The sequence below is a fragment of the Mustela putorius genome, unplaced genomic scaffold (genome assembly GCF_011764305.1).
Source record: "Mustela putorius furo isolate JIRA1106 unplaced genomic scaffold, ASM1176430v1.1 tig00000196_pilon_pilon_pilon, whole genome shotgun sequence".
NCBI classification, from domain to species: domain Eukaryota; kingdom Metazoa; phylum Chordata; class Mammalia; order Carnivora; family Mustelidae; genus Mustela; species Mustela putorius.
Window position 1 is genome coordinate 13711888 of NW_025421310.1, and position 25866 is coordinate 13737753.

Below are 25866 nucleotides of genomic sequence, written 5' to 3' on the forward strand. Positions count from 1 at the left end.
TTAAATATTTGTTTTTACTTTTTTTTTTTTTTAATGTAAGTTCTATGCCCAATGTGGGGCTTGAACTCATGACTCTGAGATCAAGAGTCCCGTGCTGTACTGACTGAGCCAGCCAGGTGCCCCTACATTGTGAATAATCTAATTGTTCCTACCTTGCAGGTGTCAAGTTAATTTGACCACAGTCACAGGGATGGCAGACAGTGGAGCCGGGATTTGGACCCGGGCATTCTGGTTCCAGAGTCCACACCTTAGCTACCAAGCCACGATGCCTTTGCATTACTGCCTGATGCGGGCAGTATCTGGCAAACAGTAGGCGCTCACTAAACGGGAGGAGTTCTTCCTCCCAGAGAAGTCTAGCATACAGCAGGCATTTTATAGGTACACGTTAGTCTGGTGCGACAAAGCTATTCCTAACTCGTGGGCTCCATAAGGGTCCTCAATTTCCTTGTCAGTTCCTTTAGACTCCATTCACTGTTGCACGATCTGGGCAGGTGCAGGAAGACCAAATCCTAATGAATGGGATCGATTATCTCGGTTCTCTTCCTTCATGTGTTGTTCTCGTTACTCTGCGATCCTCAGCAACGCCTCCGGCACCGCCTCTCCCGGGAGCCCGCCCCCCCAACATTGCCGTGCGCACGCGCATTGTCCCCCCCGCCCAGTAGAGTGACGGGAGGGATCAGCCAATGGAGTCCTGAGAAAGGTGGAGCGGCACCTGGAGAGTTCCCCACCGATCCTGCGTCCTGAATATTCATGAGGGAGGCGGGTCGACGCCGCTTTTCTCGGCGGCCGGCGCCATGAAGTGAGAAGGGGTCCTGAGTGCGCTGCTTGCGAGTGGGCTCGGGGGTGGGGTGGGGTCTGAAAGATGGGGGGATTAGTGGGCGCGCCCGGGGCCCGGGCGGGGGGAGGGGCTGCCGGAGGAGTGGGGCGAGGAGAGCGGCGGGGACCTGCGGGGCGGTAACAGGGATGGTCAGCGAGGAGATGCCGAAGGGACCCGAGGCTCCCGGGAAACTGGGGGACCCTCGCGGGAAACCGGCGCCGGCAAGTAACCCCTCTCGGCCGGATGGCTGGGGACTGTGGGGGCTGGAGAGGGGCTGCGGGGGCGAGGGACTGAGCCGGTCGCCCCCTGCCGCCAGGCTCAACGTGGACGGGCTGCTGGTCTACTTCCCTTACGACTACATCTACCCGGAGCAGTTCTCCTACATGCTGGAGCTCAAGCGCACACTGGACGCCAAGGTGGGTGGGCCCGACCCAGCCTTTCCCACCGGCAGGTGCACTACGCCCCGTGGGTCTAAGCACGGAGATTGCTGGACCTCGGGGTTTTAGGAATATGAGGTCCTGGGGAAGTTGGCACTCCTAAAGCTCCTGTTACCTAAAACAGCAGCACCTAACGTTTATCAGCCGCTGCGTTGCTTTGGAGCCGGCTCTCTGGGTTGGAATCCTAGACCCACAGTTGTGTGCCTTTGGGCGAATCCCTTCATCTCCCTGTTTCACAGCTTTCTCCTCTGTAAAATAGGCTTAGTACCATTGCCTACCCTCAGAGGTTCACGGGAAGGTTATGGGAGTTAATTCAGTAAGTAAGGCAGCAGTTCTTAACTGGGGATGATTTTGACCCCCAGAGGCAGTCCAGAGACATTCCTGCTTGTCATACTAGTGGAGTGGGCGTACTAGTGGGCATCTGGTAGGTAGAGGCCATGGGTGCTGCTAAGCATTCTGCAGTGCAGGGGACAGCCCCCCTCCCATACGTCAGTGTAGCCTAGATGGAGAAACCCGGATATGAGTAAGACACTTGGAAGGGGTGCCAGGCACAGAGTAGGTGCTGTGGAAGTGTTTGCTAAATTAAAAGAAAAAATGGGTCGCTGCATATCAGCTACCATGCTAAATATGTAACCGTCAGTTTTTCATTAATCCTCACAGTTGTGATCTGAAGAAGTGCTTATTAGGCCCATTTTATTTATTTTTTTAAAGATTGTGCGTGTGTGTGTGTGTTTAAAGTAATCGGTGTACCCTTTGCGGGGCTTGAACCTGCGATCTTGAGATCAAGAGTCACATGCTCTTCCTAGCTGAGCCAGCCAGGTGCCCCCAGGCCCATTTTAGAGATGAGGAGACTGAGGCCACATCGGTGAAGACACTTGCCTAAGACCACTCAACAACGAGGTGGCAAAAGTGGGGTTCAAACCCACTACCCCCAGGACCTAGAGTTTTAATTGCTGTGGTCCCAATATTTCTAGATGGTGGCATGCCGGGAGTGGTCCCCAGAGTTTGTGTCCCTTAAGTTCTGTCTTTCCTCTCAACATGCAGGGTCATGGCGTCCTGGAGATGCCCTCAGGCACTGGGAAGACAGTGTCCCTGTTGGCCCTGATCATGGCATACCAGAGGGTAAGTGACCCCTGGGACCGGGGAGAGGGGCAGAGGGAAGGGGTCCAATGGAGGCTGAGTCTACTGTCACCGGCAGGCGTATCCACTGGAGGTGACTAAGCTCATCTACTGCTCGAGGACGGTGCCTGAAATTGAGAAGGTGAGCCAGGGCCAATCCTGGGGCTCCCCCAGTCCTGCAGGACTTGCTGGTCCCCCTGTTGGTTGCCCTCATAGCTTTGGGGGTTGCTGGGGAAGCTGGGGAAGGGGCTGGGCCAGGCTGGGCAGGGTCTTACGCCCGAGTCCCCCTCTGTCCTCCACGGGAACAGGTGATTGAAGAGCTGCGAAAGTTGCTCAACTTCTATGAGAAGCAGGAGGGTGAGAAGCTGCCGTTTTTGGGGCTGGCTCTGAGCTCCCGGAAGAACCTGTGTATTCATCCTGAGGTGTGTACCCATTTCTCCCCTTGCCCCCAGTCTCAGGGTTGAAGAAACCTCCATCTGACCGGAGTTCTAGATCTGTAAACCAGACCCCTCAGGGCGGCAGGCAGGGACCACCTGCAGACTTGTCACATGTCAAACTCTGACTCCTGGTCGGGTGGCCCAGAAAAACACACCTCCCCAGCCTGGGAGAGGTTAAAAAAGGCTGTTCGTGGAGTCTAGCAGGCCAGGTTTCCTGGCTCAGAAACCTTAGTCACGTATTTTTGGAAAGGTGATTTTTTATAGTGGGGCTTCAGTCTTTTCTGTAAAACACAGCTTTATACAGTTGATAAGATTGGGCAAGGGGGGAGAACAGGAGTGAGATGGGCGAAGGGGGTCAAAATGTACAAACTGCCAGCTATAAAGCAAGCAGGTCACAGGGATGTAACTGACAGTGTGTTGACTATAATTAATGATACTCTGCTGTATATTTGAAAGTCACTAAGAGGGGTGCCTGGCTGGCTCAGTCAGTAGAGCACGCGATGCTTTATCTCCAGGTCATGAGTTCAAGCCCCACATTGGCTGTAGAGTTTACTTTAAAAAAACCGAGAAAGTAAAAAAGAAAAATTGTAACTGTGGGGTGATGGATATTAATTAGGCTTTTTGTGATGGTCATTTTGCGGTATTTACAAGTATCAAATTATTATGTTGTACACGTGAAACTAATAGTATTATATGTCCATTATATCTCAATAATTAAAAGAAAGCGGGGTGCCTGGGTGGCTCAGTGGGTTAAGCTGCTGCCTTTGGCTCAGGTCATGATCTCAGGGTCCTGGGATCGAGTCCTGCATCGGGCTCTCTGCTCAGCAAGGAGCCTGCTTCCTTCTCTCTCTCTGCCTGTCTCTGCCTACTTGTGATCTCTCTCTGTCAAATAAATAAATAAAATCTTTAAAAAAAAATAAAGATTAGGTGAGATGATTTTTTAAATCAAGGTAAAATTGACATATAACTTACATAACTTTAGTTTCAGGTTTACGATGTAATGTGTCGGTATTTGTGTATATTGCAAAATAATCACCATGGTAAGTCTAGTTAATATCTGTAACTTTACACAGTCACAGAAATTTTTTTCTTGTAATGAGAACTTTTAAGATCTCTCACAGGAGCTTGGAAATACGCAATATGGTGTTATGAACTAGAGTCTCCTTGCCGTACCAGACACAGGGCTGGAACTCACAACCCTGAGCTCAGTGTAAGGGTCTAACAGTCGCACTGCTGTTACACCCCCTGTGGTTAAGGTCTCCCTGGTGTCTTAACTCTTTAATAATAAAACCGTTGCGGTTTAAGTTTCCCCCAGAATTCCTCATTCTCACTGCAGATGGAACAGGCCAGCACCACCCCCCTACCCCGTCCCACCTTGTTGACAGGTGTAGAGCCCCAGGTTCCAGGAGTGGTTGAACATCTTGGCGCTGAGCCGTGCCCTCTCCCACCCTGCCTCCAGGTGATGCCCCTGCGCTTTGGGAAAGACGTCGACGGGAAATGCCACAGCCTCACAGCCTCATATGTGCGGGCGCAGTACCAGCAGGACCCCAGCCTGCCCCACTGCCGCTTCTACGAGGTGCCTGCCGGCCGGGCCGAGGGAAGAAGACTGGGTTGGCTGTAGTAGCCGGCCTCCCTGACCCCGTGTATCCTCTCGCCCCAGGAGTTTGATGTCCATGGGCGCCAGGTGCCTCTCCCTGCTGGGATCTACAACCTGGATGACCTGAAGGCCTTGGGGCGGCGCCAGGGCTGGTGCCCCTACTTCCTTGCCCGGTATTCGGTGAGGAGGCTGCTGGGGGTCAGGCAGAGGAGGGCAGCAGTGCGGGGTAGCCCATCGGCCCACCTGCATGTCCGTCTGTCTCTGTCCATTAGCTGTTCTCTGTCCCTTGCCTGTGTCTGTCTGTCTGTGTCTGTCTTACCTGGCCTCTGGGGGAGAGTGGGACTAATGGGGGTACAGGGCGAGGGGTGGCAGGGCAGTGTCGCACCTCACGTGGGCTGGGCTAACCCTGCCCGTCTTGGCCCCCAGATCCTGCACGCCAACGTGGTGGTTTACAGCTACCATTACCTCTTGGACCCCAAGATTGCAGAGCTGGTGTCCAAGGAGCTGGCCCGCAAGGCCGTTGTGGTTTTCGACGAGGCCCACAACATTGGTGAGGCGGGAGTGGGGCGCACGGGGACGCACGTGGGCGCCAGCCCCTCTGCCGCGGCTCCAGCAGCTCCAGCGGCCTGACCGAGCCCGGGTTCCTCCCCTGTCTTCCCCAGACAACGTCTGCATCGACTCCATGAGCGTCAACCTCACCCGTCGGACCCTGGACCGCTGCCAGGGCAACCTGGAGACCCTGCAGAAGACGGTGCTCAGGTCGGGGCTCCACATCCCGCTCCTGCCTGAGCCTCTTCCAGGAACCCCCTTCTGCCCAGCGTGGCCACAGGGCCAGCTGCCCTGTCCCTGCATCCCCCGCACATCCCCTGCCTGTCCCACCTCGCCCGCAGGATCAAGGAGACGGATGAGCAGCGGCTGCGGGAGGAGTACCGCCGCCTGGTGGAGGGGCTGCGGGAGGCCAGTGCGGCGCGGGAGACTGACGCCCACCTGGCCAACCCCGTGCTTCCAGATGAGGTGCTACAGGGTGAGCCCCAGCTCTCAGCTGCCACCCACACCCCGCCTCACCCGGCCCGCTCCCAGCCACCGGAGTGGCTGATGCCTTCTTCCCGCAGAGGCCGTACCAGGCTCCATCCGCACGGCAGAGCACTTCCTGGGCTTCCTGCGGCGGCTGCTGGAGTATGTCAAGTGGCGGCTGCGGGTCCAGCACGTGGTGCAGGAGAGCCCCCCGGCCTTCCTCAGCGGCCTGGCCCAGCGCGTGTGCATCCAGCGCAAGCCCCTCAGGTGTGGCCCCACGCGGCTGGGGGTGGGGGTGGGGTGGGAGGCCAGACCCTGGGCCCTCCCCGAACCTCAGCCTCTGGGCCTGAGCTGCCATGTTGTGCCAGTGTCGGGAATCAGCGATCCAGGTAGAAGGAGCCTGTGTGAGGGCCGTCCGACCAAGGGGTAGCCGGGGAGGGAGTGGCCCTGGAGGGGGGCCCCGGACAAGAACCCAGCACAGTGGGACCTTCAGGGGGAGAGGTGCTGTGGATCCCTTGCACCCCAGTCTGCTGCCAGTGCTTCTCTTTGTGCCCCGGAAACCTGAGGGCAGGAATGACCCCACCGGGCAGTCTGTGGGGTGGGTCAGCCTCCCCGGCGCGCAATAAGCAGAGCGTGGACCCAGGAATGGGGTGGGGCCTTCTGTCCTATTCCTCTGCTATTTTGGATAAGTCATGGGTCTTCTCTGAACCTCAGTTTCCTCTTCTGTTGAGTGGGAATGGAGTGGTCACCTTTATTCTGGTTTCTGTGGGGGTTACATGAGAAAGCCATGATAGAAATAACTCCCCGTCTTGACCCCCAGTGATGAGCTAACCACTTGAGGTTCTGTATCTTGTGGGCTCTCAGTACAGCGTCCCTGGCTGCACACGAGGACAGTGTGGCCTAGAGACAGCAAGCTATCAGCCAGCGTCACAGCTCCTCATGGGGGAGGTGCGTGAAGCCAGGTCTATAGGGCTCCGAAGGCCCTGGCTGCCCTGCATCTCGGGGAGTGGAATGGCCCTTGGGGTGGCATTGTCTGTCCCTCTTCATGAGAGACTCATGAAGGCAGAGATAGGCTCCCAGCCAGTTATGTTCCCTGAGTGCCTGCTCTGTGCCGGGGGAGACCCGTCCCTGGACTGGGACAACTGTGAGCTGGCACGGCTGAGATGGGGGAGGCCCGAGGGGGCGCCTGATCCAGCCAGGGTGGGGAGCATCAAGAAGTCATACTTGAAGCCATGATGTTTGGAGGCCGGTTCTAGAACTCTGACTATCGGCCTGGTTCTGAAGCCAGGTGCTCCTGCCCTATGACCTGCCCTTGAGGGGCGACAGTGTCAAGCCTGACTGTCAGTGTTTGTGACTGAGTGGCCGTGTGTGTGTGCACACACGTGAGGGTGTGAGACTCCTCTGTGAGTCTGTGGGATTCTGACACTCTGTGTGTCATCAGGATGGCCACATGTGACCGACAGTGGAAGCGGCCATGGGTGTGAGTGTGTGTGTGTGGCCGTGTAGGACTGGGATGCTCGGTGTGGCTGTGGGTCTCCTCTTCGGACCAAGAATGTGCATGAGATCATGTGACCACGTGCTTGGAGGGTCTCATCACTGGTGTGTGTGTGTAGGTGTAGAGTGTGGAGACACGGGTGACTGAAACAGCCCCAGCCTCTGTCCTCAGCAACCACTTAGTCGCATGGGGTGGCATGTGTGACCGCACGCTGATGGTGGCGGAGGGGGTCACTGTCCCGTTGGCTCTCCATTGCCCCCCTGACGCCGTCTGGCCTCCCGCACCAGATTCTGTGCCGAACGTCTCCGCTCCCTCCTGCACACCCTGGAGATCGCTGACCTTGCCGACTTCTCTCCCCTCACCCTTCTGGCTAACTTCGCCACCCTCGTCAGCACTTATGCCAAAGGTAAGCTTATCTTCTGCCTGTGCCAGGCCCCCCAGCAGCCAGAATGAGAATCCCCTCGGAGACCAGAGGCTTGTCTGTGGGGCGGGGCCGCTCAGAACCTTGTAGGGTTGGGCTCAGGAGTTTGGGCTTTGTTCCGAGTGTGGGGCGGTTCCACTGATAGGTCTTGAGTTCGGCAAGCCTCATGCTTAGATTTGTATTTTCAGAGGCTCCCTCTGGCTGCAGAGTGGAGTAGGGTGGGGGGGTGAGGCCAGAGAAGCTCTGGGGTGTCACTCCCCCTGTATGGTCTGGTAAGGAGTTGGCCCTTCTACTCCCAGGAAGTGGGGAGCCATAGGAGGTTCTGAGCAAGGGAGGGGCAGGGACCTGGGGCGGGATGGGAGGACAGAGGAGCTGGAAAGCTCTCTCTGGAGACCCGGTGCTTGGGGTGGGGAACAGTGCTCAGGCGTCCAGCTTGCCAGGGAGAGGGGAAGTGTTCCCGAAGCTTTACTGGTCAGCCCTCCCTCCCTTCCCTCAGCATTAAGCTGGCCAAGGGCTCAGTCTGATCCCCAGGGATTACTGTTGTATCCCGGAAACCAGGTCAGGCCTCTTGACACGCTGCACCAGCCCAGAGGATGGAGAGGCTGTCCCCCAAACCCAGGACCTGTCAGCAGCGAGTCCCACTAGAAGCTTCCTTCTGTGTCCAGTCCCCTCCCTGTCCCACCCCATCTTCCTTCTGGGACTAGCTTTTTCCTCTCCTCCCCACTTCCCCATCCACCAACGTCTCACACTGTTTTACCTGGGACATCTGTCCCTGTATTCCTCAGCCCCCCATTATCTCCTGCTCCTTCAGGCTTGGCTTGTTAGAAATGTTCCCTCTTCCAGGAAGCCCTCCCTGACCCCCAGGCTGGTCAAGCCCCCCTCCTTCTGGTTTCCCTGTCCCAGCCCTGTCTACTCTGAGTGGTCACTCTGGGGACAGGACTGTGCCTCTGTCATCAGACTGTGAGCCTGGAGAGGGCAGGTCCAGAGCTATCTTGGTTCCCACTGTCCCTAGTACAGGACAGGGCACAGAGGACTGTTTGTTTGTTTGTTTGTTTTAAAGATTTTAGTTATTTATTTGACAGAGATCACAAGTAGGCAGAGAGGCAGGCAGAGAGAGAGGAGGAAGCAGGCTCTCTGCTGAGCAGAGAGCCCGATGTGGGGCTCGATCCCAGGACCCTGAGATCATGATCTGAGCCGAAGGCAGAGGCTTTAACCCACTGAGTCACCCAGGGGCCCCTGTTTTTTTTTTTTTTTTTTTTAACATTTTACTTATTTATTTGACAGAGACAGTGAGAGTGAGAGAGGGAACACAAGCGGGGGGAGTGGGAGAGGGAGAAGCAGGCTTCCCGCCTAGAAGGGAGCCCGATGTGGTGCTCGATCCCAGGACTCTGGGATCATGACCTGAGCCAAAGACAGACACTTAATGACTGAGCTACTCAGGCACCATATTTTTTTTAATTAAGTGAAGTTGAATATATGAATTCATTCATTCATTCACCTTTTTTTTTTTTTAAAGATTTTATTTATTTATTGGGCAGAGATCACAAGTAGGCAGAGAGAGAGGGGGAAGCAGGCTCTCTGCTGAGCAGAGAGCCTGATGCAGGGCTCGATCCCAGGACCCTGGGATCATGACCTGAGCTGAGGGCAGAGACTTTAACCCACTGAGCCACCCAGGCTCCCCCAGAAACCAAGAGGGGTCTCATTCCTGAACTCTTGGAACTTACATTGCAGAGGGGAGGACAGGTAACAGAGACTCAAATAAATAAGAAAGATAATTCCAGAAAGGGACAGTTTTCACAAGAAACAAAAATGTTGCCATGTTGGAGCATGCCTGCAGTGGCCAAGGAAGCCTGAGGCGCTGACATTTGAGCTGAGTTCCAAATGACCAGATGGAACCAGCTGCCTTGGGAACCTTTTCTGGCTGTGGGACAGCCAGTGCAAAGGCCCTGGGGTGGAGTGAGCCTGGTCGTTTTTGGAAAGTTAGGCAGGAGGCGGCCTGTGAGCCAGGAGGAAATGAGGTCAGCACAGCAGGGTCTCAAAGATAATCTCAGACTCTGGAAGGGGCCTGGGGAGCTGTGCAGGGCCTCTGAGCAGGGCAGGGATGTGATCTGACCCGGGATTTCACAGGGTCCCTTTGGCTGCTGGGAAGGGAGTACAGGTGGGAGCTGGAAGCCCAGGGAGGTGACTACAATAGTCCAGGCTAGAGGTGATGGTGGGGGAGGGGCGGGGAGAGTGGTCAGATCACAGATAGGCTTTGGAGGCAGAGCCGACCTGACTGATGGTTTAGAGACAAGGATCATGGGGGAAGGCTCCAGGCTTAGGCTTGAGTGGGGGTGTTGGTTCCTGTGGCCCCGGGAGACTCTGAGGGACCTTTGGTGCACTCTGTTCATGACACTCCTGGGTGGGTGTCGGCCCTGGGAGAAGTGGGCAGGTTGGGGTGTACTGTGGGCTCCCGACGCCTGGATTTTAAGCTTGAGGAACCAGTGGCTGGTCCCAGTCACTAATGGGGCAGGAGAGAGTGGCCGGGTGGGCATGGCAGTGACCGGTAACCAAGAGTCTCACCTGCTTGTAGGTTTCACCATCATCATTGAGCCCTTTGATGACAGGACTCCCACCATTGCCAACCCCATCCTGCACTTCAGGTGAGACCCGACCCCAGTATGGGGGCGTGAACAGACCAAGGGGGCCCCAGAGTGGTCCTCACCACCCCCGTCCGCTTCCTGCAGCTGCATGGATGCCTCACTGGCCATCAAACCCGTGTTCGAGCGCTTCCAGTCAGTGATCATCACATCGGGGGTGAGACCCCTTCTCCGTCCCCGTCCCCAGCCCTCCACTGTGGGGCTCCCGGTTTCTGCCCAGTTCTGCTAAGATCCCTCCCACTGTCCCTGCAATAGACGCTGTCCCCCCTGGACATCTACCCCAAGATTCTGGACTTCCACCCTGTCACCATGGCAACCTTCACCATGACGCTGGCCCGGGTCTGCCTCTGCCCCATGGTGCGTGGGAGAGGGTGGGTGCTGGGCCAGGGGTGGTGGGCCTCCATTCCTCCCTCTCTTTCCCCTGCTGATGGGGCAGAAGAGTTTTAGAGCTGAGGGCACAGACTCTGGGTTCAGACAGATCTGGGCTTGATGTGACTTCTCTTTGGGGGTGTGATTCCCCAGGCCTCAGTTTCTAATCTATAAAGTGGGAGTGCTTCCTCCCTGACCTCCCGGGGTGGTTGAGGGGATTGTGAGAGAGCGGCTTGCACGGCCCAGGGCCCAGTGCCGGTGGGCACTCGGTCAACATTTTGGTTAATGTGGGCTCTGCCTAGTTCGTCCTCTGGCCATGACCTTGATGATGAACCTTCTGCTTTGTCTCAGTCTCCTTTGTAAAACAGTCTTCAGTCCCTTCTCCAAATTCCTTGGGCCAGATGTATTCTAGAAGTGAGAATTTCCCAGACTTGAAAAAACCAAGCAGGTGCTGTGTGGGGTGTGACATTCGGTGGGTTTGGGGCAGCTATGGCCAGGGAAAGTCCTGGTTTGGCAGGAACATGTTTTAAGCCGGCAGACAGAGGGAGGTCAGCCAGGACCCTGAGTGGACTCAGGTGAGGGCAGGGGTCGCGACCACACGAGTTGGCACCAGAGTTAAGTACCTGGAGTTCTGAAGTTGGCTCAGCTTTTGGAATCGCCCTTTGGGGGTTGAAGACTAGTGATGGCCACGTCCTGCCTTGTCTGTGGAGGCCGGCAGGGGGTGCTGGGGGTGCCCTGGGCCTGGTGGCTGGCGAACTCATGGGGATATATGTCCTGCGGGAACCGCGTGGCCTGGGGGCTGGGGCCAGCAGGATGGACTTGCTGGTCAGTGGTGTGGGCAGATGGGGTCGGTTCTGCCACTGCTGTTGACTTGCCACGTGACTCGTGGTGGGCGGCTCATCTTCTCCGGGCCTGAGGTCATCTGTCCATGCCATGCGGGTGACAGGGGAGCCGAGGTTTCACTCAAGGGCGCCGTGTCCCTGCAAAGCCGAGCCCTACACCAGCAGGCCACCAGCCCGTCGGCATGGTTGCTGCCGGTTGCTTACCCGGACATCTCTTGCTCTCTGCAGATCATCGGTCGTGGCAATGACCAGGTGGCCATCAGCTCCAAATTTGAGACCCGGGAGGATATTGGTATGCTGCTCATGGGGCAGCTTGACGGGTTCTTGGGGCGGGTATATTGGGGGGTCTCAGGCTGTGGTAACAAATAACCCCAAGTCTGAGCCGCGGTCACGTCTTGCTCACGGTATGCGCCACTGTGGGTTGGCAGGGGCCTGCCCCATGTCTCCTCACCCTGGGAACCTGCTCCACTGGACACACCCCTGTGGGGGTGACATGTGACGGGAAGGGTCCTGGTAATGCCTCCTGAAGGCGTTCACCCGGAAGTGACCCACCACCCCTTCTGTGCCCCTTTTGTTAGCACAAGTCACATGGCCACGCCTAACTCTGGGGGCAGGGGCGGGGGACGCAGTCCTCCCAGGGGCCTGGGAAGAGACGTGGAATGTGTGTGAAGAGCCGTCCAGAGGTGTGGAGCCCTCCACCTCCAGGTGGCCTCAGTGGCATTTTCTAGGCACCCTGAATTCAAGACGGGGCATTAGCTAGGAAACCTCTGACAAGGGAGGGGGAACAGGACCCGTGCATGTCCTCTCACCACCACCATGCCCCACCCAGCGGTGATCCGGAACTATGGGAACCTCCTGCTGGAGATGTCCGCCGTGGTCCCCGATGGCATCGTGGCCTTCTTCACCAGCTACCAGTACATGGAGAGCACCGTGGCCTCCTGGTATGAACAGGTAGGCCCAGCTGCCCGTTCCCCGGGAAAGGCCCCCTCTCCTCAGTTCTTGGCGCTCTTTCTCATTGGTCTCATGTTGTAAGTGGTGACATGCATCATAGAGGACAGGACAGTATATAAAATACAGTTCAAAGAACAAATGGCGTAGCGTACCCTAGTCCCCTCTGCCCCCCAACATCCAGACCCTGCAGGACAGTGCAGGGGTGAAGTCATGGAGTGTTCTGGAAGTGGGGCTCACCACAGCCAGGTCCCGAATGGCCGGCAGGATGAGGGCGTGGTGGCCACTGTGACATCTCTGCTTCGGCACCACAGCCCAGCTCTCGGGTAGTGGAAGCAGGTGCCTCTAGGGTAACCCACACTCCAGGGAATGGGGCAGGGAAGCCTTGTCCACTCGGTCGAGACCTTGGTCTCGTCCTCAGCGGGGTGCTTCCCACACCGTGGGAAAGGTGGCTGCTGGCCATCCAGGTCCGCATCTTGAGTCTAGTGTGTCCTATTTAAGAAAGCTTTGCCTACCTCAGGCTCCTGAAGATCACGTCCTGTGTTTCTTCTAGAAGCCGGGTAGTACTAGCTTTCACATCTGGCTCTGTGAGATACCTCACATCTTTGTGTGTGGTGTAAGGTCAGGGTCAAGGTTCTTTTTCTCCCTCTATGAAGCTCCAGTCATTGAAGCCCAATTCCCTAGAAAGCACTTGCCCCCCGCCAAGGGGTACAGGTGAGCCATCTGTATGGGGGTGTGTTTCTGGACCCTCCGTTCTGTCCTGTGTCTGTCCTTGATCACTCACAGAGCTAGTGCAGGGTCATGGAAGTCTCTGGGCAGCCTCAACCCGGCTCCCCCTGGCCTATGTTGGCTCCTCCACTAAAGTACCAGCAGGGTGGGTGGAGGGTCCCACTTCGCCTCCACTCACCCCGCTGAAGGAGCCACCTTGGGCCATATGCCTGCCCCACTTGTCCGGAAGATGATGTTCCGTGCCTGGAATCACAGCTTCCCACCAGGAGTGAAGCCGGCCAGCAGCCACCCCCTGACTCCACCCCCGAGTCTGTGCCGGCCACCGGGGCCCGGGGAGAGAGGTAGTCGGCTGCACGGGGGTCGGGGCAGAGTTGAGCCGAGACAGGACGCCTGTGCCCTTAGTCCACTTTCCGCCAACCTGCAGCCTGACCTGCCTGTTGTCCTCCCCCTAGGGCATTCTTGAAAACATCCAGAGGAATAAGCTGCTCTTCATTGAGACGCAGGATGGGGCTGAGACCAGTGTCGCCCTGGAGAAGTACCAGGAGGTGGGCAACGGGGCAGGGGGTGCCGGGAGACTACGCGCAGGGGGCCCAGGGGAGGCAGTTCTGAGGGGACTTGTCTCCTGTCTCGCTCCCCTCCCCAGGCCTGTGAGAATGGCCGTGGAGCCATCCTGCTATCAGTGGCCCGGGGAAAAGTGTCTGAGGGAATCGACTTCGGTGAGTAGACCGGGCTCTCCCCTCCCCAGGTGCCTGCCTGGAGCTCTGGCTATTTCTGTTCCTGCAGGGGATGACCCCCGATCTCCCAACACACCCGCAGCCTGGGCTCACGCAGGGACCTCCCCCTTCTTCAGTCCCCGGGCCCCGCGGGGTCTGCTGCTCTGATCACCCCCCAGTAACCCATCCCCTGCCTCATGCTCGCTCCGCAGTGCACCACTACGGGCGCGCGGTCATCATGTTCGGTGTCCCCTACGTCTACACCCAGAGCCGCATTCTCAAGGTGAGCAGCACCGCGGCTCCCTGGGACAGTTGGGGTTCTGGGGCCCTCCCCTTGGGACTGAGGTGGCATGCAGGAGGGGCGCTCTTCTCGCGGGCAGGCACGGCTGGAGTACCTGCGGGACCAGTTCCAGATCCGCGAGAACGACTTTCTCACCTTCGACGCCATGCGCCACGCGGCCCAGTGCGTGGGTCGGGCCATCCGTGGCAAGACAGATTATGGCCTCATGGTCTTTGCCGACAAGGTATGGGTGCAGGGGTGTCGGCCTACCGGGCTGTGCCCCCTACCCCCTTTCCAGATGGGGAAGGAGGCCCGGGCTCCCTGACAGGGGCCTCATGTCTTTCCTTCCTCCCTCGCGCTTCTGCTGACAGCGGTTTGCCCGGGCTGACAAGCGCGGGAAGCTGCCCCGCTGGATCCAGGAGCACCTCACGGACGCCAACCTCAACCTGACCGTGGATGAGGGCGTCCAAGTAGCCAAGTACTTCCTGAGGCAGATGGCTCAGCCGTTCCACCGGGTGAGCTGGAGGGGCCCACCCTCCCTCCCTCCACTCTTCCGAGGCGACGCTCCTTGACGAAGGTCCCAAGCCCCAGCCCTGCCCAGGGGAGCGGCCACACCCATCCTCCATGTGGGAGACTGGCTGGCTGTCCTCTCCCTACCTCAGGCCTAGCTTCTGCTTCCAGGGATGGCATGTTCCCCCTTAGGTGGGTGTTTCTAGGCTCCAGCATCCCGCCCCATAGCCCCCGTGCGGGCCACCCCCTGTCACTACTGGTTCTCAAGTCTTGGCCCCTGGCATCCCAGGTGGCCTGTGGAGAAGTGCTCCCGCCGTCCGGCCCCACCTGGAGCTGACTCCTCTCCCCTCACACCCCAGGAAGACCAGCTGGGCCTGTCCCTGCTGAGTCTGGAGCAGCTGGAATCAGAGGAGACGCTGCGGAGGATAGAGCAGATCGCGCAGCAGCTGTAGCTCAAGGTGTGCACAGGGCCCGGGAGGGGTGTGGGGCGACTCAGGGGTTTCACCTGGCCCCGAGGCCCAGCAGCCTAGAGGTGGTCTCTGGGCCTTACAGGAAACCTCAGGTAGACATTTATGGCTTCCAAATCTACAGCCTTTAATTGCAGGAGGAGCGAGGGAGTCCCATATAGGGGGAGCCCCTAAGAGGTGGGGAGAAACTCAGGGAGATGAAAGGCTGCCCCTCCCCCCTTCCCCACTCTTCCTGAGAAGCTAGAGCCATGTCGTCCTGTCCCCTTCAGCGGGGGCCCAGGTCCTGGGTGCTGGTGCTGAGGGTGCGTGTGGTCTTGCTCAGGTGCTGATGGGGGACCTGCAGACAGGCACAGGGGAGGTGTGGGCGCGGGGCAGGACCCAGCTCTGCTCTGGGTGCCATGAGGGTCACCACTGAGCATTCCCAGGGCTTGCTTTTCTGTCCCTCGGGCTCTAGCCCAACTAGGACCTGTCCATTCTCCTCTTCACGGGTCCCTTCCAACACCAGCCCGGGCATACCCCTCCTCCCTTGCCTCTGGGCCTGCTAGCCCAGCCCCCTCCCTACTCCACTGTTGCCCCAGGTGCTCCCCTCACCTGGGTCCCAGCAGCCTTTGGACCGTCCACATTCAGCACGTTGAGCGACAAGGCTCTCTTCATCCTATAAGAAGAGGGTGGAAGGGTGAGGCCCACAGCATCTGCCTCCTGCTCTAGACAAGGCTTGCCTGGCACCGGATGTGACTGACAGAGGTGATGGGAACCATGGAGAGTTCTGGAACAGGACAGAGCAGTGTGGGTTACAGAAGCTGCAGCTGTTGGGGCTTTTCGCTGCCCCGATCGAACACTCACCCGGCTGCCCCTGCCATCCCCTCGCCTCGGAGACGGGAGACCAGCTTCTCGCTTCCACGCCTTAGAGACTCACGGATCTTGGAGAAGGAGCTGCTCCGACGAAGGGTCTGGAGAGGGCGCCAGGACCCCAGTCAGCCCCACTTCTCCTCCAGTCCCCGCCCCAGGAGCGGAAGCCAAGCCCATCTTCCCTCCTCACCTGTTCGGTGTCACCAGTTGTGCCTGCATTGGGAGCTCCTAGGAACAGAGGGGGGCAGTGCAGTGAGGACATGGAGCAGTCGCCGGGTGGGGGAGGGCGGGGGCAGGGTAGGGGGCTCACCCAGAGGGGCAGGCAGGTCCTCGCGGCGCAGGATCTCTCGGTACAGCTCTTCTGCTTGCTGGTACTTGTTCTGTTTCAGGTAGGCCGAGGCCTGCAGGGAGGATGGGCGATCGAGGCTCAGATCTGGAGCTCCCCTGGGCACATCCTCCCCTCCCCCACAACTTCGTGACCTGGGGCAGGTGACTAATTCCTGCTCCACTATGGACTAGTGACATAACCTTTGTGCCTCAGTTTATTTGCAGAATGGGACAACAGGAGCACTTAGCTCCTGGGGTCCTTTAAGAAATGGATGGTGCTTTCCCTCAAGGACTGAGATGGGGGTCTAGTGCTCAATAAACCTCTGGCACTGTCCTCTAGCCCCACCAACCTGTGTGTTTCCTGAGGCTTCCACGTCCTCTATGTGCCAGGTGACCTCACTGGTCAGAGCCCGGCTCAGAGGCCAGGTCTTAGGAGACCCCTGCTCTAGGGGCTCGCTTGAGCCAGTGGGTGCCTGGGGGGGGGGGGAGGGGCTGTGGCAGGCAGCCCCAGGGCTGAGAGGTACCTGTGCCCCACAGCGCCCTCACCAGGTTGTTTTTGGTCTTGGCCACGTTTGGGTCGTTGGGCCCGCCCAGGGCCTCGTAGATGCTCAGGGCACGGGCGTAGTGCTGCTCCACCTCCTCAAACTTGCCCTGGTTCTGGCACAGCAAGGCCAGGTTGTTGAGCTGCTTGGCTACGTCCGGGTGGTCGCTCCCCAGGACCTGGGGGTCGGGGGGCATGGGTGAGCCGCGTGATGCCGGCAGAGGTAATGGGGGTCACGAGGAAAGGTTCATAGGATCTATGGTGAGAGTTACAGGAGGTTGTGGACCAGAGGATAGAAGTTACACAAACGAGATTCATCAGGTTGAGGTCAGGGTGGTCCTATGGAACTGGAAGAACTGTGGGCATGTGAGGTGATGCAGAAGAGTCAAGATCAGGGGAGTTCACTAAAAGTTAAGGGGGGCGTGGTCACGAGATTGAGTGAGAGCCACCGAACTGAGCACATCAGGTTCAAGTAGGAAGAACTGGTGGACATGGGACTCTGCAGGGACGGGCCAGGGTCAGGGCCCGGCAGGGGCAGTACCTTCTCCCGGATCTCCAGGGCGCGCTGGCACAGGGGCTCAGCCTCCCGGTAACGCCCCCGCTTCCCATAGAGCACCGCCAGGTTGTTGAGGGTGGCGGCCACCTGCAGGGGTGGTGTCAGGTCAGGGGAGGCAGGTCAGGGTATTGGGAAGAGGGTTGGGGGAGGCAGGTCAGGGTGTGGGGAGGCAGGGCCCCGTCACTCTCCCTCTCAGGTTCCCACTCACTGCAGGGTGCTCAGGGCCCAGCGTCTGCTCCCGGATCTGCAGGGCATCGTGGAGAAGGTCTGTGGCCTCCTTGTACTTGTTCTGGTCCCTGTGAGGAGGCCCAGGGATGGAGAGGGTTGGCCATGCTGGGGTGCCGCCCTTCCGCAGTCCCTTGTTGGGGTCTCCATGCCCTCCAAATCGAGCACAGGCTCCCTTTGCTGGCAAGCCTCCGGCCACCTCAGAACTGTTTCCTGCTCTTTTGGGGTGTCTTGCCTGTTCTCTGACTCCTCGCCTGGGTCACAGTGGCTTCCCCAGGTCCCTGCCTAGCCCCCCCGTAGGTGTCCCGCGCTGGCAGAGCAGGACGCCAGCCCCCACCCCCCAACAACAGGTCCACACTGGCCCTGGGCTCACCGGTACACCAGCGCCAGGATGTTGAGCATGGTGGCCACGTCAGGGTGGCAGTGGCCCGAGCTCCGCTCCAGGTCCTCCAAGGCCTGGCGGCACAGTGGCACTGCAACCTCGTAGCGGCCCTGGCCCGCGTACTGGATCACGAGGTTGTGCAGGGTCCGAAGGCGGGCAGGGATCTCGTAGCCGCCCTGCTGAGCCACTGCGGCCCCCACTGCCTCGGAGCCTGCTGGGGGGCGGCCAGGCATCAGGGCACTGCTGTCGTCCCAGCCTCCCTGTCCCATGAAAGGGAGAACGTACCCCAGGACTGTAGCTGCCTCACTGCCCCACTGGCCCCTGGGATGATGCCCCTGTCGCCCCCACTGGAGCTCTTGAGATTGGGAAGCCAGGTGGTGGATGTGAACACAGGGTCAGCCTGGCCGGCGGCACTGTGGCCACCTTGCCTGGTTTCCCGATTGCCAGCCTCGGCTGTCACCTGCCCTGACCCAGGCACTTGACCTCATGCTCCTGCTCCCCTGCCCAGACATATACCTCGGGGTCTCACAGTCTCAGCCTCAGCCTCTCTCCCCTGTGCCTGAGTGCCCCCCGCAACTGTGGGCTCCCCCACACCCACCTTTCCTCTCTTCCTCCTCACTGGGGAACAGGGAGGCCAGGCTGTCTCGCCGAGGAGGGGATTCAGGCTGCTGCAGAGGGCAGGAAAGGGGGCGGTGTCAAGAAGCTGGGAGTTTGCTTTAGAGACCGGGGTCCTGGATCTCAGGGTTTGAGGGAGGTAGTAGAGCCTGGGTGAGGGGGTGGTTCTGAGGACTTGGGAGATCTGGGGACTTTGTGGAAACTTCTATGGAAATTCTAGTGGGTCTGGGGGTTGTGGAAGTCTGTCAAGGGGTCCAGATCTTTGGAAGGAGGATCTGGGGCACTGAGGGCCCATGGTGGGGGTACAGGTCTGTGGGGTGTCTAGGGAGGAAGGGGGGCCCCAGTGCCTCCAGCCCCCCACAGCACCTGGCTCTCTGCCGGCGGGTCATACTGTCGCAGCTGCCCCAGGAACTCGAGGTGGTTCTTCTCCTCCTCAAGCTGCGCCACGGCCTCCTCGCTGGCCCGGAGCCGCCGCTGCGTCTCCTCCAGCTCCTCCCGCAGCCATGTGTTCTCCTGGGCCAGCCTCCGGGCCTGGGCTCGCAGCCGCTGCTTCTCCGCCTCCAGCGAGCCCACATGCGCTGACAGGGCCAGCAGCACCTGTGGGGGCCCGGGGGTCAGAGGCCTGGCCCAGCCCAGAGCACCCCTTCTCTACCCAGGAGTCCCTGGATCCTACAGAGACCCTTCCATGGGATTCCAAGTGTGTGCAGAAGCTCCCGGGGAAAAGTCCCAAATCCTGTCCAGGGAGCCTTCTGATCTCACCCAGGCATGCAAACTACGTGTAGGGATGCTTCATGGTCTACCCGTGTGACCCCAAAGTCTCCCCAGAACCCAGAGTTCTACAGATGGGTGCCATTTGGCTCAGGGCTCCTGAACCACACTAGGACCCCTTCTGCTGCCCAGGAACCCCATTCCAGCCTAGAGCCTCTCCCCAGGCCTGGCTCCCCTAGGCCTCCCGCACTTCAGGCTCGTCCCACCGCATAGCTGTCTCCTCCATCCCCCCGGCCTCCTGCCAGCTTCCCAGCTCCCCCCTCCCCATAGATGGAGAGTTGCCGCCCCCCCCCCCCCCCCCCCCCCCCCGCATACCTGGGCCTCACCCAGTCCAAGCTCGATGGCTTCCAGTGAGTGGCTCACCACCTGCTGCTTTTCTTCCAGGAGCTCCAAGCCGGCCACCATGCCCTGTCCTGCCAGGGCCTCAGCCAGGTGTCTGGCCAGGCCATGGTGCTCGGCCCGCAGGGCCTCCAACCCCTGCACCACTTGTCGTGTCTGCCGCACCAGCTCCTCGGGGCTCAGGCGTTCTGGGCCCAGCCCCACACTTCCAGGGGCTGCCACCTGTACGGACATCACAGCTCCTGGGGGGGAGGGGGGCAGGTGGAGAGGATTGGGGAATCAGGGCCAGGGCTAGGTCAGCCGACCGGCTGCCCATCAGGACCCTTCTCCGACTGTCTCCCTGTCCAGCCGGCTCAGACAGCCCTCTGTCTCCATCCCCTCCTCACTCGGGCCAGCTCCCTGTCCCACACCCATACCAGCCAGGCAGCAACTGGGAACATTCTATAGTCTAACTTTGCTGGTCCTCAGCCCTGGGCCCTGCCCTGCAGGCAACTCTGAAACCCCATGCATAACTAACCCCAAGAAGGGCAAACAGTGGTCTAATGGCCTCCCACCTGCCCTTGGCTCACCTGGCCAGCCTTGTCCACCCCAAGGGCCCCAGAACACCTCCCGGGCCGTGTGACCTGGACTGGAGGCACCCGCCTCTGCTGGGAGGGCGGGGCGGGGCGGGGTGTGTGGAGGCGGGTGGCCTCTCCCGTGAGCTCATTCTTAGGGTGTTTTTGTTGGGAACCAGTCAGACCACTGGGGGTGGGGTGGGGCGGGAAGAAAGCGCCAAGGGGCTGGGATGATGGAAGCAGAGGAGTCCTCCAGGTTTAGGGGGATCAGGAGCTGGGGGGACCCGTGTGTCAGCTCCTAGGACCTGAGGAGCTGACAGATTCCAAGGGAACAGGGGCTCCACCCTCCACTGCAGACAGGCTCAGCCAGCCCAAGGCAAGTTGGGACACACGTGTGGCAGCCACAGCTCAGGGATGTCACACTAGCCATAGGACAGCTCAGAGTCTGAGGCCTCAATGCTAATGGGTGGGGGTCTCACAGGGGGCACTTCACGCGGATGTCTGTGGATGACAAGGTCAATGACCTCTGGTGGTGCCTCTGGATCCCTCATACACACATAAACACGCACACATACACTCCACTCCCAGAAATGGACCCCAACACACACACACCCTCCCTTCTTAAATACATAAGGCGACACAGGCGGTCTCCTCTCAGAAATCAAATACATGCTTTTTCTTCTTTCAAATACAGTGCAATCTATACAAACTTTCTCAGAAAGACACCTGCCCACACTCATGCACACACACACATTCACACGCTCCCCTCTCAGAAATATAACTCGACATACACACACTCCCTTCTTAAAAATAGAATGTAATATACATTCTCCTCTCAGAAACAGGACATACTCTGGACATGCCCTGTCTCTTCCAAGAAATAAAACTGAACGCAGTCCCATACATCCATATTTGCTTTAAAAAAAAAACCCTAATGCCAGGGAACTGAGGTGGCTCAGTTGGTTAAACGTTTGCCTTCGGCTCATGTCATGATCCTGAGGTCCTCAGATTGAGTCCCATATCGGGCTCTCTGCTCAGCGGGGAGTCGCTTCTCCCTCTACTCTTCCCCTGGCTTGTTCTCTAATAAATAGATAAAATCTTTTTTTAAAAAGCCTAATGCAGGGCGCCTGGGTGGCTCAGTGGGTTAAGCCGCTGCCTTGGGCTCAGGTCATGATCTCAGGGTCCTGGGATCGAGGCCCGCATCGGGCTCTCTGCTCAGCGGGGAGCCTGCTTCCCTCTCTCTCTCTGCCTGCCTCTCCGTCTACTTGTGATTTCTGTCTGTCAAATAAATAAATAAAATCTTAAAAAAAAAAAAAAGCCTAATGCAGCACACTAACCCGGGCGCGCGCGTGCACACACACACACATACTCCTCTAGAAATGATACATGTACACTCTCCTCTTGGAAATACAACACACAGGTCTATTTTCCCCTCAGGAAAAAAGGCCAACACACACCGAAACCTGTGCCTCTCATCACTGAATAGATAACCAAATCCCAAATCACTCCAATTCAGCCTGTCCCCTTGTACATAAGCCCATGACGTGTCCTTCTCCTGCACTCGGGCGGTCCTACAAGTCCCTAACTCTCCATGACGTGCCTCTAGCGGGAACGCATGTACACACGTGCACACACACACACTCATTCCTAGGAGTCACTGTGGACCTGTCACCTTCTTCCCCACTTCCTCCAACACCTTGCCGGGCCACCCAGGGATTCACACATCTGTGTGCAGCACACACGCAGAGACACAGAGCTCCAAACATGGGCATACCAACGATTCCTCAACTCGGACTCAGCTGTCCTGTCCCAACTGGGTGTCCACGGCAGGCACCTGCAGCAGTGGGGACACACAGAGTAGAGCCACAGTTTCTGCACATAACCCTCTAGGCCACCACAAGCAGCCCAGTTTTGGGTACCTCCTCACGTGTCTCATATTGAGACACCCAGTAAGAAAGCCACAGAATCAGTGGATTTTCTAGACCTCAGGGTCTCACTTGCCACCAATCTCCACGTATATGTGGGTGCATAGGCCAGTCTCTGTCGCTGTACGTACCTATGTGTGTGCACAGCACACGGAACTTAGTGACACCCGCAAGCCCCGCAAAGTCTTGATCACACAAGTTCACGGAGAGTCATTCTGAGCGTTCCAACCGTTTTTCACACGATTTTGCCCACACTCAGCCCCGAGAACAACTCCCTTTCACACATGCACAACCGCACAGCTGATAGTGTTAATCACAGGCACACCCAACCAGTCCGAGCGGGTCCCACAGGGCCCACAGCCGGCCCCATCCCCCCAAGCCCTGGGTCAGGCACCTAATCCCATAAACAACAGTTCACCTCCCTCCCACACACCCGGCCCTGTATTAGACACACACTCAGAGGTCGCCCATGTGTTCATATCTCTGAAACAGTTCCGCATCATCCCCACAGTCCCTCTGCACCCGCGCAGGGTTCCACAGACCGTCCATCTGCCCTTCTCACCCGTACCCACCGCCTGACCCCATCGCACACACACCTGAGCCTCGTACACCGGCTCTCACACGCACCATCTCCACTCCCACACTAGCAGGCATGAGGCCCCCAGCACGGTCATCCCCTAAACCACACATCTTACCCCTGGCCGGCCAGCCCAGCCCAGCCCAGCCCAGCCCAGTCCAGCCCAGCCCCGCGCACCCCGCTTCCCCCGCCAGGCCCCTTCCCTCTCCCCAGGCCCCGCCCCGTCCTCGCTTCTGTTTACCTCCGCCTGGGGGAGGGGGCGCGGCCCCAGCTGGGCCTCCAGACCCCAGGGGAGCCCCAGGGCGGGGCAGGGAGCCCCCAGGGGCCCCAAGGCTCGTCCCCGTCGCCAAGCCAGCGCGCCCAAGGGCGCGTGGGGCCCAACCCTCACCCTCCGCCCCCATCCTCGCGGTCCCCGGAACTCCCTCCCCGCACTAGGGGGGGCCCACCTGAGCGCGGGTGACTCCGGAACCCGCTCTGCCGCGACACACACGGCCGCGTCCCGCACACCGTGCACGCCCCACCACTCCCAGCTGCGCCCCGGGTTTTGAGGCGCTGGCCGCTCCTCCGAGGGGCGGGGCGGCCGGAAGCCCCGCCCCCGCAGGTGAGACCGACCCCGCCCACAGCCCGGCGCCCTGCGGCCCGGGCCCTGCGGCAATAGCAGAACCGCCGCGGACGCACGCGTAGGCTGTCGGGCTCGTCGAATCCGAGGAAGATACCCGCGCGCTGAAAAGCCGGGTTTCAGCACAGCTGGAATCTTGGAAACTTCGGATCCCGGACAGACGGCTTTCTTGCCGCTCCTGCCCCCGGGTCTTTCCTTTGGCTGGGCCCTCTCCTTGGACCTCTCTTTCCATAGATCCCATTCGTTACTCTGGGAACTTCGCAAAGGCCGCTTCCTCTGAGAGGCCTTCCTTGACTGCCCCTCCTAAATTACACTGTCCCACCAAAACACTACCGCATTCCCCTGCTTGATCTTTTTTTTTTTTTTTTAAGATTTTATTTATTTGACACAGAGAGAGAGATCACAAGTTGGCAGAGAGGCAGGCAAAGAGAGGGGAAAACAGGCTCCTCGCTGAGCAGAGAGCCGGATGCGGGGCTCCATCCCAGGACTCTGAGACCATGACCTAGGCCAAAGGCAGAGGCTTAACCCTCTGAGCCACCCAGGCGCCCCTCCCCTGCTTGATCTTGTTCACAAAACTTTTCAATGCTTAAAATTATTTTATGTAATGTTGTCATATTATGATATTTCATCACTTTACTGGCGAGATAATTGTAGTGACTAAAAACTGGGCTCTGGGTTTGATTTCAGCCCTTACTGGCTGTGAAGGCCTTGGGCAAGGAAGTTAACCTCTCAGTGTGTCTATTTTCTGAAAACTGTAAATGGGGATAGGATGGATGGATAGGGCTCTGTATTGTCAGCGCTGTGTCTTTAGCACTAGAACAGAGCCTGGTGCAAAGTACGTGCTCAATAAGTAATTGCTGAGTGGATGACCGAATGAATCAAGTCTTAGAAACCCAAGTTGGCCAAAGCTGGGCTCAGTAGAATCTGGTTCAACACGGGGCTTTTCCTGCCGTACCTGGGTCTCTGCACTACAGGATGCTTCCAGCAGAGGGGGCTGCTGGGCCGCGGTCCTGGCCCCAGACTACTGCGCAGATCGCATTTTTCTTCAGGGTCAGCCCTGAGGACCATTGTGTCCCCAGGGCTACCGAGCACAGGCCGAACGCGGAGTGAATTATTGGGCCAACAGCTGAATAATGGCCAGTAAAACTAAACTCGCCCTCTAACTTCCCCAGGTATTTCTAGGAAACAGGTTAGAAGGGGGCAGACAAACCCTTCCCTCCTAACTGCACTGTGTTGGCCTCAGGGTGCTGGACATCATTTCTGGATCTGCCACATGCTTACAAAGAGGCAGTGCAGAGCCTGAAGCCTGGTACAGATCCCAGCTCCATCATTTGCCGGCTGTGTGACCCTTGAGCTAGCAACAAACTTCTCTGGGCCTTGGGTTCCAGGGAACCTACTTTGTGGGGCTGTTGTGGGGATTAGTGAGTAATCCCTGTAAAAGGCTTAGAGCAGAGTAGCACGTGGTAAACTTGGGAGTGACAGGGGGCCAGTTCGAGACAGGCAGATCTGAGTTCAAATTCTGATCTTGCTATTTTCCTTCCCATATAACCTGCGGCAAGCAATGTTTCTGAGCGCCTATTTCCAAGTCTATAAATCCTGAATGATCACACTTCCCACATAGCATAGTGTTCGAGATTAAATGGGATCAAGGCTGAAAGGGAGAAAGTCTTGACTAAGGTGATCGCTTCTTTCCACTGGCCCTGTGCCAAGGACATTTGCACAACACCAGTGAGGGCTGGGGCTTCTGAGTTCTTACCCAGGTGGACCCTATGCTAAGGCTTGTAAATTAACTCCGTGAACGTACAGCAACCGGATAGGACACAGAGAGGCCAGGTGACTTGTCCAAGATCACAGCCAAGAATTAGCAAAACCCCTGAATCTATAAAGCCACCCCCAGAGGTGGGCATTATTATTTTTTGTTTTTGTTTTTAATTTTTTTGAGGTAGGCATTATTACTGGCCCCATCTAAAGATGAGGACGCTGAGGCTCAAAGGAGAACTCCATTGCCCAAGACCACCACCAAGAAGGCACTCAACAACACCCCAGTCCTATCACTGAAGGCCTCAGTTTGCCATGTCAGAAAAATGGGTAGAGTTGGGGGCTTTTCTCTTCACCTCCTGGCCATAGTTTTTATTTATTTTTGTGGGGGTTTTTTAGATTTTATTTTTAAGTAATCCTTGCACCCAATGTAGGGCTCAGACTTAGAATCCTGAGACAATCCTGAGATCAAGAGTTGTATGTTCTACCCACTGAGCCAGCTGGTGCCCCTCTTGGCCAGTTTTTTAAAAGCTCATCACTTCCTTTTCACTATAAAAAGTTAAGAACTATCAGAAATTATATTCACAGAGAACAAGAGACTGTAGACTGAAAAGTAGGTCTTTGTCTCTCCTTGATCCCTAGACACCCTTTCCAGAAGGAAACATGATTACCAGTTTCTAATGTCCTTCCAGAAACATTTCACGGATATGAATTGTATATGTATGCACAAGCATGAGTGCCCATTTCAGAAAAACACAAATAAAAAGAAGCTTACCGGGACAGGTAGGCTGAATGATGGCTTTGACTTCAGGTGTGGTCATGTGACTTGCGTTGGCCAATGGCAGAGCGAAGGTCCTGCCGGTCTGACCCCAGATCTTCAGAGGCTGAGAACGATTCCTTTCAGGACTGACTGACTCAGGCATGAGAAAGGCTTCCCTTGTGTGGCTGCCTCTCTTCGGCCCCCACCCCACAATGTTCAAAAAGAAACTTGAGGAGA

The 25866-nt window shown here is 57.8% G+C and overlaps 2 protein-coding genes across 12 annotated transcripts; one reads left to right on the top strand and one right to left on the bottom strand.

Moving 5' to 3' along the window:
• Positions 1-687: 687 nt before the first annotated feature.
• On the top strand, positions 688-16344 carry ERCC2 (ERCC excision repair 2, TFIIH core complex helicase subunit). 4 transcript variants are annotated; one of them, XM_045077163.1, is made up of 24 exons: positions 688-799; positions 1134-1233; positions 2299-2376; positions 2453-2515; positions 2682-2795; positions 4270-4386; positions 4471-4587; positions 4834-4957; positions 5070-5166; positions 5298-5431; positions 5520-5688; positions 7204-7322; positions 9910-9979; positions 10064-10133; positions 10232-10333; positions 11416-11479; positions 12017-12138; positions 13317-13409; positions 13508-13580; positions 13790-13860; positions 13958-14101; positions 14229-14372; positions 14727-14825; positions 15323-16344. In XM_045077163.1, exons 1-23 carry the CDS (start codon positions 795-797, stop codon positions 14817-14819), a joined length of 2283 nt encoding a protein of 760 aa, XP_044933098.1. In that variant the 5' UTR covers positions 688-794; the 3' UTR covers positions 14820-14825; positions 15323-16344. The 4 variants fall into 4 exon arrangements, with proteins under 4 accessions (XP_044933098.1, XP_004767658.1, XP_004767659.1 ...); XM_004767601.3 differs by having other exon boundaries at positions 15413-16344; XM_004767602.3 differs by having other exon boundaries at positions 15543-16344.
• On the bottom strand, positions 14941-23065 carry KLC3 (kinesin light chain 3). Of its 8 annotated transcripts, none has more exons than XM_045077169.1 (13): positions 22939-23065; positions 19413-19678; positions 18696-18926; positions 18313-18382; positions 17706-17928; positions 17316-17403; positions 17093-17194; positions 16557-16730; positions 15994-16084; positions 15874-15911; positions 15678-15784; positions 15426-15489; positions 14941-15171 (listed from the first exon to the last, which is right to left on the bottom strand). In XM_045077169.1, exons 2-13 carry the CDS (start codon positions 19668-19670, stop codon positions 15100-15102), a joined length of 1518 nt encoding a protein of 505 aa, XP_044933104.1. In that variant the 5' UTR covers positions 19671-19678; positions 22939-23065; the 3' UTR covers positions 14941-15099. The 8 variants fall into 8 exon arrangements, with proteins under 8 accessions (XP_044933104.1, XP_044933100.1, XP_044933101.1 ...); XM_045077165.1 differs by lacking the exon at positions 22939-23065 and adding an exon at positions 22734-22877; XM_045077166.1 differs by lacking the exon at positions 22939-23065 and adding an exon at positions 22734-22876 and having other exon boundaries at positions 17706-17925.
• Positions 23066-25866: the final 2801 nt, after the last annotated feature.

Coding starts and splice junctions, on each gene's coding strand:
- ERCC2 (XM_045077163.1), top strand. Junction 4,387..4,470: donor CCCACTGCCGCTTCTACGAG/GTGCCTGCCGGC, acceptor CTCTCGCCCCAG/GAGTTTGATGTCCATGGGCG. Junction 10,334..11,415: donor GGGTCTGCCTCTGCCCCATG/GTGCGTGGGAGA, acceptor TGCTCTCTGCAG/ATCATCGGTCGTGGCAATGA.
- KLC3 (XM_045077169.1), bottom strand. CDS start 19,670: ATGTCCGTACAGGTGGCAGCCCCTGGAAGTGTGGGGCTGGGCCCAGAA. Junction 17,404..17,705: donor ATCCTGGCGCTGGTGTACCG/GTGAGCCCAGGG, acceptor GCCTCCTCACAG/GGACCAGAACAAGTACAAGG. Junction 17,195..17,315: donor TGGGCCCTGAGCACCCTGCA/GTGAGTGGGAAC, acceptor CCACCCCTGCAG/GTGGCCGCCACCCTCAACAA.